The sequence below is a fragment of the Pygocentrus nattereri genome, chromosome 21, assembly GCF_015220715.1.
Source record: "Pygocentrus nattereri isolate fPygNat1 chromosome 21, fPygNat1.pri, whole genome shotgun sequence".
In the NCBI taxonomy this organism is placed as follows: Eukaryota; Metazoa; Chordata; class Actinopteri; order Characiformes; family Serrasalmidae; genus Pygocentrus; species Pygocentrus nattereri.
In genome coordinates, this window is record NC_051231.1 from 9664124 (window position 1) to 9681596 (window position 17473).

General features: G+C 39.3%; 1 protein-coding gene across 1 annotated transcript; it reads right to left on the reverse strand.

The window, feature by feature from the left end:
- Nucleotides 1-15: 15 nt before the first annotated feature.
- Nucleotides 16-17076, reverse strand: cand2 (cullin-associated and neddylation-dissociated 2 (putative)). The gene is made up of 15 exons (XM_017713340.1): nt 16871-17076; nt 15775-15918; nt 13892-14046; nt 13609-13732; nt 11388-11644; nt 9666-9771; nt 9420-9565; nt 7678-7964; nt 6104-6245; nt 3508-5010; nt 2608-2703; nt 1766-1935; nt 1373-1537; nt 577-684; nt 16-449 (listed from the first exon to the last, which is right to left on the reverse strand). The coding sequence occupies exons 1-15, from the start codon at nt 16936-16938 to the stop codon at nt 225-227; spliced, it is 3696 nt and encodes a 1231-aa protein (XP_017568829.1). The 5' UTR covers nt 16939-17076; the 3' UTR covers nt 16-224.
- Between the last annotated feature and the right edge of the window lie 397 nt (nt 17077-17473).

A 17473-nucleotide genomic window follows, 5' to 3' on the forward strand; every position in this document is an offset into this window, starting at 1 on the left:
GAGTTCATACAAGGCTGTGTTTCTGAGTATTTATTGGTTAGTGCTATTCTGGCTTCTGGCAGTCTGAAACTGACCCATTATGACATCCAGGGAATAATTGATAAAAAAAAATAATGCTTTAAGCTTTAACTATTAATCACTGATGTCCCAGTAAATCTACATTCAATGATTTACAGAAGTCCCAACTGTTACCACACATTAGTAAGCAGATCCAAACTGGATTTCTAGCTGGTGTCCATAGATTCCACAGCCCCTGATATGGGATCTCCCTGAACACTTTCAAAGATGGTGGCCATCTCTGCGTTCATTCTGATCTGGTTGACAAAGTCTGCCATGATTGGACTCTTCTCTACTTCGCTGATGGACAGAAGCGCAGCCACTGCACGCATAGCTGAGCGTCTCAGCTCCTCTTGCTTCTCGAACTCCTGCTTCACTGAGCCAGCCTTTACCTGAACGTTCAGAGGAAGATGGTGCAGCAAACTTATGTTTGTGATGAACTGATGTTATGAAGCACAGTTTGACCTTAAGGGTAGCTGAAGTAAAATGTCCTGCCAGCTATAAAAAAAGTTGCCTTACCTTTGTAGTGCATGTGGCTCTAAGAGGCTCCACTAGCCTCTCCAGTCTCTGAACCACAGCAGCTGGAGACAAAGAGGCAAGCCTGGCCAGCATTATGAAGGTCAGCATCTGAAAGACGAGATGGGTTGGTCATAAACACTTAAAGAATCATGTTAAGTTCAGTGAACAGAATGAAATATTAGATTTACAAGGAGCTTCTTTCGGTGAAGGTGTCAAGATAAAATGAAATCCAATCAAATACCGAAAAAGAAAACAACCTGCAAGTGACAAAGGATGTGCAATGGAAGACAAGTACAGATACAATCAAGTGCATCTATTCAATATGTATAGCTAAAAGAAATGAGCATCAAATGTGAACATTTATAAAATATGAATATTGCAACACGTTAGTCAAATATTTGCTTACTGCAGTTGTACCAGTCACAAATCCCACACAAAAAACTGTTTAGAGCTTCACTGTAGTTCATTACAGAATGGCTGCTGAATCTTAGGATTACTACACCTTTAACATGACAGCAAATTCAGCTTAACAGAACCGAATGTACTTTGCAGCATTACCAGAGAAGTATCTGATAACACTGGTCGGGTTCTTTGTATAGTAGATCATAATAGTTTGCAGTCATTCAATAAGGGTCACTAACCAACAACTAACATCACACCTTTGTTTTCTAAAGTCTTCACACCTTTTTTTAACATCATTAATATAAATGAACCAGTAAACTGTTAGAAGACATGAATGATGGGATCATAATGAGAAAATGAATCACATTAACAACTGGTCAGTCTGCACACTTACTCTAATGTCATAGTGATCTTTTAGACCTTCCTCTACATGGTTGAGGAATTCAAAGATGTCCAGGCAATCCAGACAGCTGTCCAGCAGAGTGTACATGCACTCAAAGGCAGCTTTACGCACATCTAACCCATCGTCCACTGTGTGCTTAAAGGGACCCATCTCTACCTGAAATGTCAAACAGTATCATAATATATCAGTTCTGGAAAACACTGCATTCAGTTCATCAGACTAAGATTTTGAAATTAGCAGACTAGCTTGTATAGTCACTTCCATAAGTAATGTTTATCTAGATCCACTCAACCACAAACAACATCTAAATGCCTACTGAGCTGGTCATGTTCCTGTTCTCATTAGTAAATGGGTTATGAGGAAACGGCATGCAGTGTAGGCTACCTCACGGATGAGGTCTTTCCTGATCTGGGTCTCACTGTACAGCTTGGGCAGAACTGCGGTCAGGAGTCCACGAATCAGACCAGGTTTATTGTGAGCGGCTGAGTTGAACATCACCAGGGCAACACGTCGCACATTGAGGTCAGGATCTTGGATGGCTTTCAGGAAGTCACCTTTTCGAGGAAATGCGGCAGATTTGGTCACATGCAGCTATGCTTATGACATAGAAATGAAATCAATTCCTGTAAATGAATTTGATTCTTTATAATAACTTGAGGTTGACATATGTTTAGAGTTTGAAAGTTTGGAATCACTTATATTTACAACTTCTGTTGCTTTGTATATAATAATAATGTATAAAATGTGAATTTGAGTATCACAAAGTTTTTATCAAATAGTTATGTCAAGAAGTGGATAAAATGCTAAGTAATATACTATCAGAATATTTTTAAAAATTTGATCTGTCTTGAGTTTTGATTTCCACTTCATAAATAATTTTGGATGTTAACATTATTATAACTTAATTATAGATGTTACATCTTCTTCTAAGTCAATTTAGAATGACCATCAATTCTGGGCACACCTAAACACCTACATTTTTATTTATAGCTTTCTAGTGCACTACTATTTATATTTATTGGCTCTACAAGACTAGAACAGTAGAATAATTGTCTGAAACCAAATTGGTTTTATGTTATTAAAAGCATTGATTCCGAACTTCTGAATGCTAGGTTACATAATCTAAATAACAGTAATTATAGTAAAAGTAGTATGTAAAAATTCTTATAATGTTACTGATTTAAAAACAATTACCACAAGTGTAATATAAAATTGAAAGGTTTTACCTATGCATTCCTTAAGAAGTGTGTCTATGGGCACAGGATGGTCTACAATGGTGAATTTCACAGCTGTCACAACAGTACTGCGGGCCAGAGAGGAACCTAAAACAACAGATTTACAAAACACTTAATGCTCTTGAGGTTTTGCATTTGAATGCATTTATCTCAATCGCTACCAACTCTGTCAACACCCCTTGGGACCTGCCTAGGACAGTGTTTCTCAACATGGTCCATGGGACCCACCACATGGTCCCACCACACCTGAACCATACCAGGTAAGAGGTGAGTGCAAAATTACTTAAGCACTGTCACAAGTTGCACATGCCTGTGAGAGCCTACAGGTTGCAAGGTTCCTGATCTCAATGTTCACACCTTATTGAACATGAGCATCATGAGAGTTAACCGGCACTGGGATTGGGAACTCCTGCTGTAGGATGTCCCTTTTCTTGTTCAAAATGTTGCTTGCAAGCACCTTTTATGTGTCCTTTGTGTGGCCTTCAGTCTGGTCTTAGAAACGGCCTCTTACCCCAAATTACTTGAATTACAAAAGGGGATCAATCAGAGGTGGTTATATTTACAGTTGTCTGATCAATATGTTGGAGATGATATACATGACTTAAAATTCCTGTTTTAATTTTGTAATTTTAAATTAATTTTGTAAGCCAGGGAAATGACACGATCCCTCACAGGCAGACTTGAATAACTTGCATGAGTCTGTCCCACTTTTAAAGCTAGAACAAGTTAGTGATTTCACCTATGTGTGGACTTGGAGGAGGACTGCAGGGCTTGGGGTGCTATTTGGCACAGGAGGTTGACTGTCTGATTGACCACCAAGGACCAGAGGAACACTAGCCCAGGACAAAAATCAAAATATGATTGAGATATGGTTTGGTTGCAGCTCCTTACCTGAAGATAACTGCTTCTTTAGTCTTGATAGAAGCTGAGATGGGTTTACCAACGTGAGTTTGCCGAGACATTCTGACACAACATTACGAGTACCTTCTTCAGCACATTCACAGTTCTTGAAAAGCAGAGTCCAGATGTTCTCCACATGAGGCTTGAGATTCTCAGCTGACAAAGCACTGATCACTTCCTTGAGCGAATGGAGAAGCAGGTACTGTCTCTTAGGTTGACCACCGATCTCCTTCAGTAGGAATGGCAGGTACTCCTCAAGATTTCCCACACAGATGTTGCCAAGGGTACAGGATGCTGCAAACTTCACTTCTTCATTAGGGGAGCTAAATGCCTCCATGATGACTGTCTTCAGCTCCTTGTGCCCTCCCAGATTTGTAGTACGTCCCATCTCCCCAAGGCAAAGGAAAGATAGGATTCTCACAGACTCTGACGTCCTCTGGTTCTTCACTTCTTGGATTAGGTTGTTGACTGTTCCAGAAGATTCCTTTGGACATGCAGAGGACAACGCTGCCACACACTTTGCCACTGAGTAATAGGACTGCCTATGCACGGACATAGACTCTGACGATTTAGCCTTATAGAAAGGACCAGTCAAAGCTTTCATGAGATCACTGTAGCCTGTATTGCTGGCCTTTGTCAACACGAGGGCCTGGAAGAACTCCACTATGGAACCAAGAGCACCTCCTTGCAGTAATGGCGAATGCACCAAGTGGAGCACTTCAGGCAATATAGCTCCTCCTATCTTGGCTAAAGAAGACGGGCAAACTTTGGCCATGCAGGTCAGAAGCATGATAGCCACTTGGGATATGTGCATATCACTCTCCTGAATCAAAACAGGTAACTCATTCAACACAGACTCCAGCATAATGGGCTTGAAACAGTCGCTGTAGTTCGTAACAATGATGTTCAAGGCTGTCAGTGTGTTCAGCTTAAGGGCACGCTGGTTCTTTCGTAAAAAAGATCCAAGAATTGGGATCCCTTCCATCAAGATAGGCCTTAGGTCAATCTTAAGTGGAGATCCGGCAACAAGGGTCAAGGTCTTCACAGCAGTGAGCCTGGTGATTTCATTCTTTAGTCTTTCCAAAAAGATCTGCAGGGTGGGCTGCAGGTCTCCACCCAGCTGGTCACCTAAGTGACTAACAATGTGGCCCATACAGGAGATGGCCCTCTCCTTCACTTCCTGGTCAATATCTGCTGCTTTTAAACGCTTCAAGGTGCTACTGAAGACATCTTTCACGTAGGGCTTTGCATCAAAAGAGGACCGTTTCTCCAGGGGTCGCATCATCTTCACCATCTGCTGAGTCACTTGGAGGGCTTCTGATGTGATCTTATAGAAAGGGTCTTCAACACAGTGAATTACAGGAGGTAAAATGACTTTGATGTGTGGGTGAAAGACCTCTGGGGTGTGGCTAGACAGAAGGACGTGAAGGAAGGCAAGAGCGTCGATCTTCATGTTTGAGGAGGTGGACTTGTCAGTGAGGGAGTACACAATGCCTACAGAAAAAATGTATCTTTATGAGGGATGCAAGAAATATTATATTTACCATTGAGTTAGGGATGCACTGATATGGGAATTGTAGTCAGATGCTATTTTTCATGTAGGTATCTACCAATATTGATACATAAATATGTATAAAGTGTACAAAATGGGACTAAATGCATCTGGATTAGCATTAAAAACGAGCGCAATAATTATAAGTAGAGAGATATGAATGCAAAAATTGAATAAAATGCAGACATTTGAGCACAGTAGCTCAAGTTTTCTGCTATTTCAGTTTACAATAAATGCATTCATTTCTGAGCACTGCGGATTGTCTATACCTGCTGTTGGCTTACTCATTTTGCCTTTTTTCTTTTCTTTTTAGTGTTGTTCCCTGTTGTGTGTTTTTATTTCTCTATGTTTAATTCTGTTTTATGGGTAGTCACGTGTGTGATTCCACAATTGAGAGTCATAAAACCCCTATAACTCTCAAAATGAATTTGTTTTGCATTTTTCAACATCTGAGAAAGATGCCTTTATACATCTACAATGTGTTAATGAATCTCTGACAGATGCTGATAATGGCTTTTTAGCTCTGAATTAGCAAATACAGTAAATGTGGTTTACTATCCTCCACGCTGGTAGACAACATCAAGGAGAGTCCAATGATATACGTCAATAGATTCACATATTAATGCAAAAAACTATACGATTTTTAAAATGTATTTGAAGAAAGTGTAGTTATTAGTGTGTTGGAACACACAAGTGCTTTATTAATGTGCCTCCCTACCTTAACTGCGCCTGAAATGCTACCGTACCTTAAATGTTTTTTCGACAACTGCTTGCACATACCATGAAGCAAAAAAACGAAACTGATTTGTACTTTGTGTAAATGCAACTGCAATACCATAATAAAATTACTTCGTCCAGGTTCTTTCAAGTTAACATATATTACATGCCACCTAATGCATGTAATAAGGCTGCAAATAGTATCTGTAGATTTAAATATACACTTGTTTGCATACACATGTATTCTGAGAAGAATAAGAAGTATTGGTTCACATCCGTACATGAACTGTGATTATTTATAATGAACAGGATTCTTACCTGGAATGAGGTTAGGAATGTGCTCCCCTAGTGCTCCAGGAAGCACGTTGGCCATCTCTGTTAGTATACTGAAACAGCCCTGTCTGGACTTCATGCTTTTCTCCTTCAGTTGTTTGTGTAAGGCCTTTATCACTGTAGGAACCTAGAAATGCAAGGAACATCTGATTTTAGAAATGTAATCTTACAAAAATATCTCAACATATACAGGACATTGCTGTTATCCACTACATTATAACAAAATTAACTGAAAGCCTTTAATATCCATACAGTATGGTCCATAAGTAATTGGACTGTAATGCAATGTCAGAGATTTTGGCTCTACACTAGTTCTGAAACTAATTAAAGAATTAGTAACAGAATGTCATTAACATTACATTACATGTCATTACATTAGTCAAAGGTTTTATTTTTTACTTAACATTGTACCATGCACCCAGCTGACCATCGTTTATTCAAAATATCCCAAAACTACAACAGCAAACATAGGCACTGAACACTGATTTATTCAGATTTTTTACTGATCAGTTATTTAATAAAAAATGAAACAACTAAAGCTAAAATTAATTTTTAAATTAAAATTAAACTTAGACTACATTAGCTGCAGAAAACTGTTAAACCTTTTTATATGTTCCCAGTGGAAGGTACATTTTTTGAAACTGCCCATTCGTTTGAACTAGACACCTGGCATCATTTTGTGGTGCTGTCCCATAGATCATTGTCAGAGAGGGGGTGGGAGCACGCATCATGTTGCAGTGCATGTCGGGAACTGTAGTGCAGCTTATGGTAAAATGAGCTGATATTAATAGAAAATTAAAATACTTTTGCAGGCTGAAGAGGATTGTGCCACTGGCCTGATTTGGCCAGCAGGCCTTGTGTTTGGCACATGGATGTGTCAACTTATTTTTACTTAAAAAATTAGCCAAAGAGATGACTAGGCGCACCAAAACATCTGCATGCAACTGTACAATACGGTGTCTTGTTACTAAGACACAAACAGAGGAACAACTGCTAACATTAACTTTATCAGACTCGATTAACTTCTGCATACAACTGTACAGTCAGCTGTTGTGCACTGTAGAGAAACCTATCAACTATCTTTCTTTACAGTGGTGGTGAAAGGAGCCTGGTCATGATGCATAAACCCATATTCTGCCATTTTATTTACAATCCTAAATGACCAGTGAACCTATAAGTGTCATCTGAATTTTCTGTGTGATGCTGATGATGCTAAAATTGTGATAAATTGGGGACTATTTGTCCTTATAACACCCTGCATGTAGCCCTATCAGAAAACAGTGCCTCAGACTTAAGGCAAAGTATCTGTAACAAGTTCATGTCATCACTTTCTGTCAGGGAGTTTCTGTCTGTTCTGTCTGATCACCACCACTGTGAACAATTCTGACTCTGCAAGTTTCTCTAAAATGAAGCACTTCACATCAAAGCACTGAATGACTTTGCTTACAATTGAATTCAGTCAGAAATCGTTCAGAAATCAATCCCACTTTCATGCATCCTTCAGTGACTAAAGTGGCCTTTTTCACAGTGTGATGATTTATGCCTGACTGTGCCGATACCTGTTTCTTCAGGAGGGTGACTGCTGGCTCCTCTTTAGCTCCAGCATCCAAGGCGGAGCCATGGGGGGGTTTAGTCTGCCTCACTAAAGCCACAAAAGCCAGAAAAATGTCTGACTTTACATTCTCCTCTCGTTCCTTGAAGCGTGACACCAGGGCTGGGCACACAGAGCCATAAAGGTCCACCAGCAGGTCCCTCCGGCAACTGATCACCGCTTCCAGACACTTCACAGAGGAGCGCCTCACCTTCCAGCTCATGTCATCATCGTCGCTGTACTCGTCATCAGATTCTGCAGAATAAAAGAGGTTCGGCAGGGAGATTATGATCCACTGGAATAATTTCACATCCCTTTCACTGGAATCCTGCACACATGCAAAAAAAAAAAAGATGTGAAAAGGCTACGCTGATGTGAAATCATCACAAAGGTGGTAGTTAAATGCATGGTCGCTTATTCATCTGAAACATATTGTGGAAATAATATAAAACAAATAAAACAATGGTTAATAAATTAATAAAACTGATGGCACTTAAAGGGTTCTTTAGTAAAGAAAATGTTTCTGTAGAATCATGAACATTCAACAGACCCTTTCCATGATTAAAGGGTTCTTTGCATGGTGACAGTGTTCTTAAGATTGAGGGCTTGCTTCACTAAAAGAACTCATTTGATTGCTATATAAAACCTTTTCAAAAAGGTTCTACATGGAACCATCTACAGCACATTCTCCATCAACCTGGAGAATCATTTCATGATGTAAAGAACCATCATGCAGGGTTTTTGGAGTCTTTACACTTACCTTACACAGACAAAACCATATTCTTTACTAAAGAACCCTTGAAGAACCATAATGAGTCTAAATTTGTAATTAAAATTATTTGTGAAAAGTCAAAAATTCAACCAACTTCTAAGACTGAACTTTGGAGGAGTGGAAAAATATCCCTGCAGATTTCTTTGAAAAAGAAAGTCTCCTGAAAAGAATGGAAAGGTGTGGACACATAACACACTGAAACATATCACATTATATTTAATTGTTGCGGCTTCTGTGTAATTTTCCACGACATATTTGTTTTCAGATTTTTTTCCTGAGTCTGAAAAATTAGTAACTTGTACTTAATGTCCATTTTGACAGGAAATTGATAAATGAAAAGTGCTCTCCGACTTGGTTTACTTTGTAGGGGTACCAAGATCCACACCTACATGCTTTGTTGCCATGCACACTTTGCTATCCATTGTCCAGTGGACCACTCTCAACCCAGCTGTGAAACTGACATTTGAGGCAAAAAATGTAGTGGTTCCTTTCCATTGATGTATGTGGCCTAGGGAGACTGACACAGTCTGCAGCCTGTACTTGTAAATCTACAAAGTGCACCTACATAGAAGGTGTTTCTGATAAAATGTAATTTATTTAATTACAAGGTAATTATAAAACAGGTATAACAAATAAACAGGCAATTCAGTCTATATGAGCCTTGATTCTTAATGAGCAGTCTCCTAATGTGGCAAAGTACTGTGATCAAGGTCTTGATTTGAGGGGGCGCACCCCCGCAACCACCACCAACACCATTCCATTCCCTTTGGATTGAATTTATTACATTAGTTAAACTCAGAATTGGAGCTAATGTCTATTACACATATTTTAATTCCATCCATACTGTACTGATGAGTACCCCCACCTCCACCCAGCTCTCAGAACCCACCATCCAACCTGACACTTGACCACTGAGTTTAATGAGTTAAAAGTGGTACCCTGGTCCTCATCCTCTCCATTCTCAAGGTCCATGGAGTCCTCCTGGTCTTCCTCAGCATCATAGTTGTAGTTGGGGTCATGGGTGATATACTTCAGGCACAGCTTAATTACCATGGAGATGTGAGGAGACATTTCCTTCGGGCATCTTCCAAAAAAAAAAACAACACAAATGTTTCGTTTTTATGGTGCAATATAAACTAAATCAGAAGAAATGTTTTCACATGGGCTTAGATCAAAAGATTTACCTGCGAACAAAGGCTTCAAAGGCCTGAAAGCAGTTCTCCCTCAATTCATCATCCTCCACGTTACAGAACTTCACCATCATCGGGATAATCTTCTCCAGGTGCTCACCTAAGACATTTTATTCAAAAGTTTAGAATCAGCATCACTGAAATCACAGATTTTTCGTAATATAAAACCAACTTAGATGGAGTTACATGTTTAAAATGATTCAAATCTGATGCTCATCCTTTACAACTTTACAGTTTTCGTAGACTTAGATGATCAAGAATGCAGTGTGATCAAACCTTGAGGCACATACATTTCAATAATCCGATAATTATAGTGTATTATTAATTGTTTCCCGTCTTAAAATCTGCAGAACCGCCTTCACGTCCAAGCTGGAATTTCTCACTTCTTTAAATAAAGAATATCACAATGTTTTCAATGTATTTTCCTAAAAATGAGCCTTAAGATGTAATGAAAGTCTCAGAGGTTAAGAACTTCTTGTTGCTCAGAAAAAATGTAAGTGTTAAATAAAGCTTCTAAAATATTCTTTAATGTATAATCCACAATATTTCAATCTGTGTTGTGCATGTTATTGGTATTACTTAAATAAAAGAATACTGATGAATGATTCCAATCTTTTGAACAGTAGTGGACAAGACTTGATACAAAACCACCAATGATTTTATTTTCATCTGACAAAAAGGGCTGTGAATACCTTTTGCACTATTCAAAGTTTTGGGCACCCTGGTTAAACGACATGATTGGTCGATTTTCTAACTGAGAATATGTTCACGCATCCTGTACAGAGAACACACTTCTGCACATTTTAATGTACAATTAGTGCTTGTTTACTGAATACAACTAAAAAAAAGAACATAAAATGTGTCCTGTGCAAAAGTTAGGGCACATTTTATATTTTAAACAGTCTCTAATTTGTTTTCAAATATGTTAAATTGAGCAAATAAATTTAAACTGTGCACTGAAATGTGCAGAAAAACGTCATATATAAGTGTGTTCTCTGTACACGATGTATTTTTAAATAACTCAACTTTTAAACTTCTAAATGTGTCCCATTCTTCACACTCTGGTTATCACAGTCCTTATTTTTATATTGCTGCCATCTTCTGGCCACATTGTCCACTGCTTAAAACTACCTGTTAAATTCTGAGAGATAAAGGGAGCTTGAAAATGAACATAAAAATATTGTATGTGGGATTAGCTGGGAAAATAAAATACCAGAAACTATATTAACTAAAAAAACAATATCAAGCTATAAGCTATCAATTTTTTATCACTTTTAAAACCAACACTGTAAAAAATGAGAGGTCAGTTCAACTTGATTTAGTAATTGATTACATGGCTTTTCTTGAGGTGAGTCAACTTGAAGACACCAGAGTTCATACAACTCAAGGTCTTAGTTGAGTCAAAAATTCTCCAAGCTACTGTTTCTAGATCTGCATCTCGGTTAGAGAAACTAAACTGAATGTGTTTTTTTTTAATTAAAAACAAGTTAATTTTATTTACATAACTGAGATGCAGTACTAAAAGCATTAAGACAATTTTTGACTCAACTAAGAAATTTGAGTTGTCTGTCTTCAAGTTGAGTCAACTCAAAAATAGCCATGTAATCAGTTGCTATATCATTTTGAGTTGAGCTGACCTCTAATTTTTTACAATGAATATAAGTGACATAGTTTTATATGGTCTCGTAAATAACAGAAAACGAAGCTCGGTCTCACCAACTCTGTGCCCTCCTTGACGGGTGATGGTGGTCAGGCACTGGATGTAGGTGCGTGTATTAGCCCCAGGTGACCCCCGGGACAGTTCCTTCATGAGGTGTTCAGCAAGCTGGGTGAAGAGTGCAGGGCTACAGCTGGGTACCAGGTGACCCAGGGCCATGATGGCACGTTTCCTGACTGCCATCCGTGGGCTGGTCAGCTGGGGGAGCAGACTGGTCAGGATGGACTGGTGAAAGCTGACCAGTGTACTGCTCAGCCTACAAGGATGAAATGTTACTGAAAAATCTCATTTACAGTTTTCTTCTCAACCCAAATCTAGCTGAGCTAACGTACCAAGCGAATGTAGCTATAATGGAAGATAGCCCACCACTGTGCAAACTACAAGCCTAAATCATTACACACTTGCCTTAAATATGTCCCAAAGGTATGTTGCATGGCAAAAAAACAGTAGTAGTAGCCATTCTGAAGCCTTGCACCTACTAAGCTAATGTAGCTAATGAGTAATGGAAGCTATAGACATACCTAGATACCATGTTGGGTCAACGATCAACGTTATTGCTGGAATGCTTTCAGTAACAGTACAGAGCGGCAGTTCTGATACGGTCCATAATTATACTATTCCAAGAATATTGCACCCAGAAAGTGGGATAGGATTACATAACAGAGGAAACGCAGTGATCTACGCTCTTGTTTGTGTGGTGCATACTGTTTGTTAGTCTATTCAGGGGATCTTAACTTTATGTAGTGGTTATTTATTTATTTATTTGTAGCTTGGTAAGTTACAGCTAAACTCAGCTGTACAGCTAAAAGGTGCAGACTGAATACTGTTCTGCTGGTCCAGGCGGCTAATTAGCACAATCAGTTATTAAAGAAATAAAAGCTACCAAGAGCAGTCTGTGCACCCTAGATAAATCAATGTCTGAGAATTATAACAAAACTTGGTGAAAATCGGTTGAGTAATAGCGAAATTGTGCCCGAATTAACCCGAGACTCATCATCTCTCAATACAAGTGAATTTGTTCACAAGCGGATCTTGACCTCTCCAACATGGTGGACGCACAGGCGTGTCTCCTCAGATAGAGAACATCAGACAACGCGGCATTTAGGAATGTATATCTATGGCTATACTCTATACTCTACTATACTCTACTAAGTAGCATTCCTAAATAACACACCAAACCGGGCTTTGCAGTTCAACATCCACCTATTTATCATTAGAAAGCATGAATGTCCACACAACGACGAAAACATTTTTTAATTTAAACAAAATGTTACATTTGTAAAACGAAAACTGGTATTTTTTCATTTTATGAAATCAATTATTTCGTCACTGATTTTAATTACAAAGTGCTATCACCGGCCCGGTATGGACCATTGGCTCCCCCACAGTACTGGCCTGAGGAACATCAGAGAGTCATAAACTAAATCCAAAAAGTGTGCTGGATAGCAAAAAAACAGCAGCAGGCATCTTGAAGGCTTGTAGCTTCAAGGCTAATGTAGCAAGCAATTAACAGAAGGTTCTCTTTATGACAGCATGTTCATTTTTCATAAATAAAAAAACACATATGCAAGTCTATTAAAGAGTACTTGACTAATGCCGTATGAGGCAAGCGCGATACTGATAACTATGAAAATGGATAAATACAGTTTCAGAAAGATAAACGTCCACTACTTGTTAGCTACATTACCCTCTAGTGAAAAAGTAAAGATGCAATCTTCAGACCCTTGTTTGATTGACTACATTTAGGGTAAGAGGAAAACTGTGTAAATAAGTGACCCATCAAAACCAAACAATTACACACGGCCATCTCTACACATAAACATCACAGAAACAATAATCATCACATAAACATGAGCATAGGTCGCTGCGTTCCCTCTGTTATATAGTCCTAGCCCAATTTCTGAGCGCAATGTTCTTGAAATAGTATAATTTTGGACAGTTTCTTTCTTTAAACTGTAACTCTCTAATGGTACTGAATGGGGTCCAGCAGCGATGACCTCCCCAAAATGGCGATGCCGTTGACGTGCCTGGCTGGACCCAACGCAACATCTAGGTATGTATACCTATGATTGCAGCCCCCAACTCAGTTGAGCAATGTAAATAGGAGCTGCTGATGGTCACTATACTTGGGTCAGGTGCCTTATGTGCCAGAATATGGCACAAATGTGAACTGGCTCTGAGACAGAGATGAAAATGCTTTAATGCATATAAAACACACACCTTCCCAGCATATCAGAGAGAATGTCCAGGGCTTCCAGTTGCACAGACACATCGTCCTGCTTCCCCATGGCGCCAATCAACTGGGACGTGATCTTTTTACAAACGTTAGCCGTCAGACACAAACCTTAAAACAGAGGTCAGTAAAAATGGTGCTATTACAGAACATATATAGTCTATTGGAAATCAATTTATTCAAATGATCTTTGAATTACACTATAAACTTATCACAGAACATATGATACAATATTGCAACATTTTACCATCACACCTGCTGACATTTTACCTGCAGATGCCGGGGGCAGCTCAGCGATCACTGTCTTCAGCCCCATGCTGGAGATGTCTCGGAGCTGCTCTTTGTCGGACACCATGTTGGAGCACAGAGTGTCCACCATGGTCTCCACCTGATATTCCTTCACTTTGCTGACAAGAGGACCTAGACTGAACAGGTCATAAACAAGTCACAGTCTTTATTTGTGGAATCATTTCTAATTTATTTTGCATCCAAACACACTATACAGTTGTGTGCAAAGATCTGGGGACCCCTGGTCAAATGACCTTTTGTTTTGTATGGTTTCTTAGGTTCTTTCTTTGCTGAATTTAAAATATAGAAAGAATAAAACAAAATTAAAAACAAAATGCAAAAATTATTATGGCACATTTTATATTATATATATATATATATATATGTATATATATATATATATATATATATATATATATATATATATATATATATATATATATATATATATATACATATATATATATTTAATTCATCAAATGCATAGAAACTGCAGGAAAATAAGGCAGAAAATGCCATATTTAAGTTCCCTGTAGAGGATGTATTAACTTTGACATAACCAAAAATCAATACATGTAACTTGGCTGTGGTGTTGAAACCTTTGCATGAAATGAAGTGTATTAATAGAGAGTTTATCCTCCTTTGCTGCAGTAACAGCCTCTACTCTTCTGGGAAGGCTTTAAACTTGATGCTGGAACATTGGTCTGAGGATTTGACTGCATTCAGCCGCAAGAGTGTGGTCAGGTTCTGATGATGGATAATTAGCTCTGGGTCATAGGCCACTCAGCTCATCCCAGAGGTACTGGATAGAGCTCCATTACTCCATGCTGGGTGGTTTAAAACCTGCCTGGATAATGCTTTGCACTGGGCATGGTGACCTTAACGCATGTTGGTATGGTGTATTGCGAAAGTGTCAAACTCAGCCACTGAAAAAGCCACAATAAAATTCTCAGCAAATCTGAGGGCCAGTAAACACTATGTTTTTATTTCATTTTTAATTATCATTTTACTATAACCCAGCTGTGCCTTCCATCCAATGACTGCTGGGATGGGCTCCAGCTCCCCCTGTGACCCAGAAGGATAAGCGGTTTAGAAGATGTGTGTGTGTGTGTGTGTGTGTGTGTGTGTGTGTGTGTGTGTGTGTGTATAACCTGAACTGGCCATTTTTTATTCAAAATAAGCCGCTATTTCAACAGCAAAACTCAGGCACTTGTAGCAGGCCTTGAAATATGACATGAATACTTGAAATATTCAACATTTCAATGCTTCCAGGAGCTCAGTCTTTTAAACAGACCTATTTGCTTGAACTACACACCTGGTATCTTTTCTATAGTACAGGTTCTTTAGTTCTTTGGCTCTAGTTTCTGGGCAGCTGAGCTGACATTAAGCGCTTAAACTGGTTGAACTGCAGCTGAAATGCGATCTAGTGTGTTTGGTGATAAGACCCGTGTGGAACTGTGTGGAACTGTATAGAACTGTGATGTCACCGCTGTCCCATAGACTGTTGTTGGGGTAGGAGAGTCAGAGCACACATTACGTTGCAGTGCATGCTGGGGACTGTTGTGCACATGTTGTAAAATGGGCTAATATTAATACACACACATACACACATCATCTAAACCGCTTATCCTCCTGGGTTGCGGTGGGGTGCTGGAGCCTATCCCAGCTGTCATCGGGCAGAAGGTGCTAATATTAATAGAAAATTCAAAATACTTTTGTGAGCCAGATAAGATTGTGTTGTGGGCCTGATCTGTCATTGTGTCTTTTGGAAATATAATGTATGATGCACTTGAATATGAACAACTTATGAATTATACAGTTGTTATTAAGCCTAATTTGGCAAAATCGATTAACAACTTGCCTACCATTTTACCGCAAGGTTCTGAACTTCGCCGTTTTTGTCCTCCAGAAGTTTTAGCAGCATGGTCACCACCTTCCTCTCACTGTCCTCATCGAGCTTTATGGAATCTTTCTGCAGCTCCATCATCAGATCATTGGTGGCCATAAACCTAAATGAGAGTCAAACAGGTCTAGCAACAGTCTCCAAGGAGTTAACCAGGTGTAAACACTGATCTAGATACTAAATTATAATTGTTGTGGGCAACATTACTTTATTATGTAGTTACAGTCATATAATAGCCATACATGTGCCATGCATAATAGCTGCACAGTTATTTACAATGATTATACAATCACAACATGGGACGGACAAAAGATGGTGACCCATTAATGGACAATACACATGTGCTTCAAGTACCCACACAGCAGCCACAGCATATCCATAATGCAAATTTCACCAAGTTTGCAGACACCTGCTCACCCAGCATGTCTTCTGAAATGAGGGGTATTAATAGCGAGTTTGTCTTTTCCTGCAGTAACAGCCTCTACTCTTCTGGGAAGGCTTTACACTAGATGTGGGAACATTGCTGTGAGGGTTTGATTGCACTCAGCCCCAAGAGCATTAGTGCGATCAGGGTGATGGTGACCAAATATGAACTTTCTCCTCTTCTTTGGTCACTAAATGATCATTTATCTTGACAAAATGATCTATTTTGTAGTTATAGGACTACATAGTAAGTATGTCATGCAGCTGTAACAGTCTATCAGAAACGCATACTTTATAATAGAGATAAAATCACAACATGGGACAGTAAAGGATGGCGCCTCCTCAACTGAAAGGACATACGTACTTAAGAGTATCCACTAAATAGCCATATCCATTATCCAGATTTCACCATTTCACCTGTTGGACACTGAGTGGCTTTTTACAGACAATGACGAAGCAGCAACAGTAAACTAGGAGGCCTGTAACCCAGTAAACTAGAGTGCTTTTTAGAGAAAATGAACACTAATAATAAAAGAAAAAGTACACAAGTTGTTCAAAAGCAATCATATGACTTTCCACTAACGTCCTATTTTTACAAACATTAGTCATGAGTCCAGCAAGCAACGCTGTCTTACCGAAAATCTTTGTCAGTGGATGTCATTTTTTCCAACAGGTTGGAAATGTGATAGGTGACATTCGACATTTCCACGCTTTTCTCAGACACTAACAACAAGAAACAAAGCTTTTCTTCGGAGTTCGATAAGAAGAGAAAGAAAACTTCAGTGCGCTGACATAACGGGCGCTGACAGGGACGCTCAGCGGCGGAGAGCAAGCTGGGAAACTCGACACCTCAAGGCAGATATAAATAGAGTGAAACCAGGCAGTGCGGCCCAATCGGGCTACCTGCAGCCTACTTAGGGCACTAGAGCGGCAGGCCGCTAACAGCTGCTGCTCCGCTGTGTTCCAATCCGCCGTGCGCTGCGCTCCAATCTGCGTAGCTGCGGCCTTGATAGAACGTGGCCGTGTTCTGCTTATGTGGTCCAACACAATTTGAGTTTTGTAAAAGAATTAAATTTTAGTGTTTTCCAACTTGTTTATATTAGCAAGCTATACGATTTAGTCTTCCAGTGGGCTAACCAGTGCACGGGTGGGCTATACATTAAAAGCACCAACAGCCATTTCCTCAAAGCGCCCTTCTTTAGGAAGAACCAACTAATAAACGCTTAATTTACAAACTG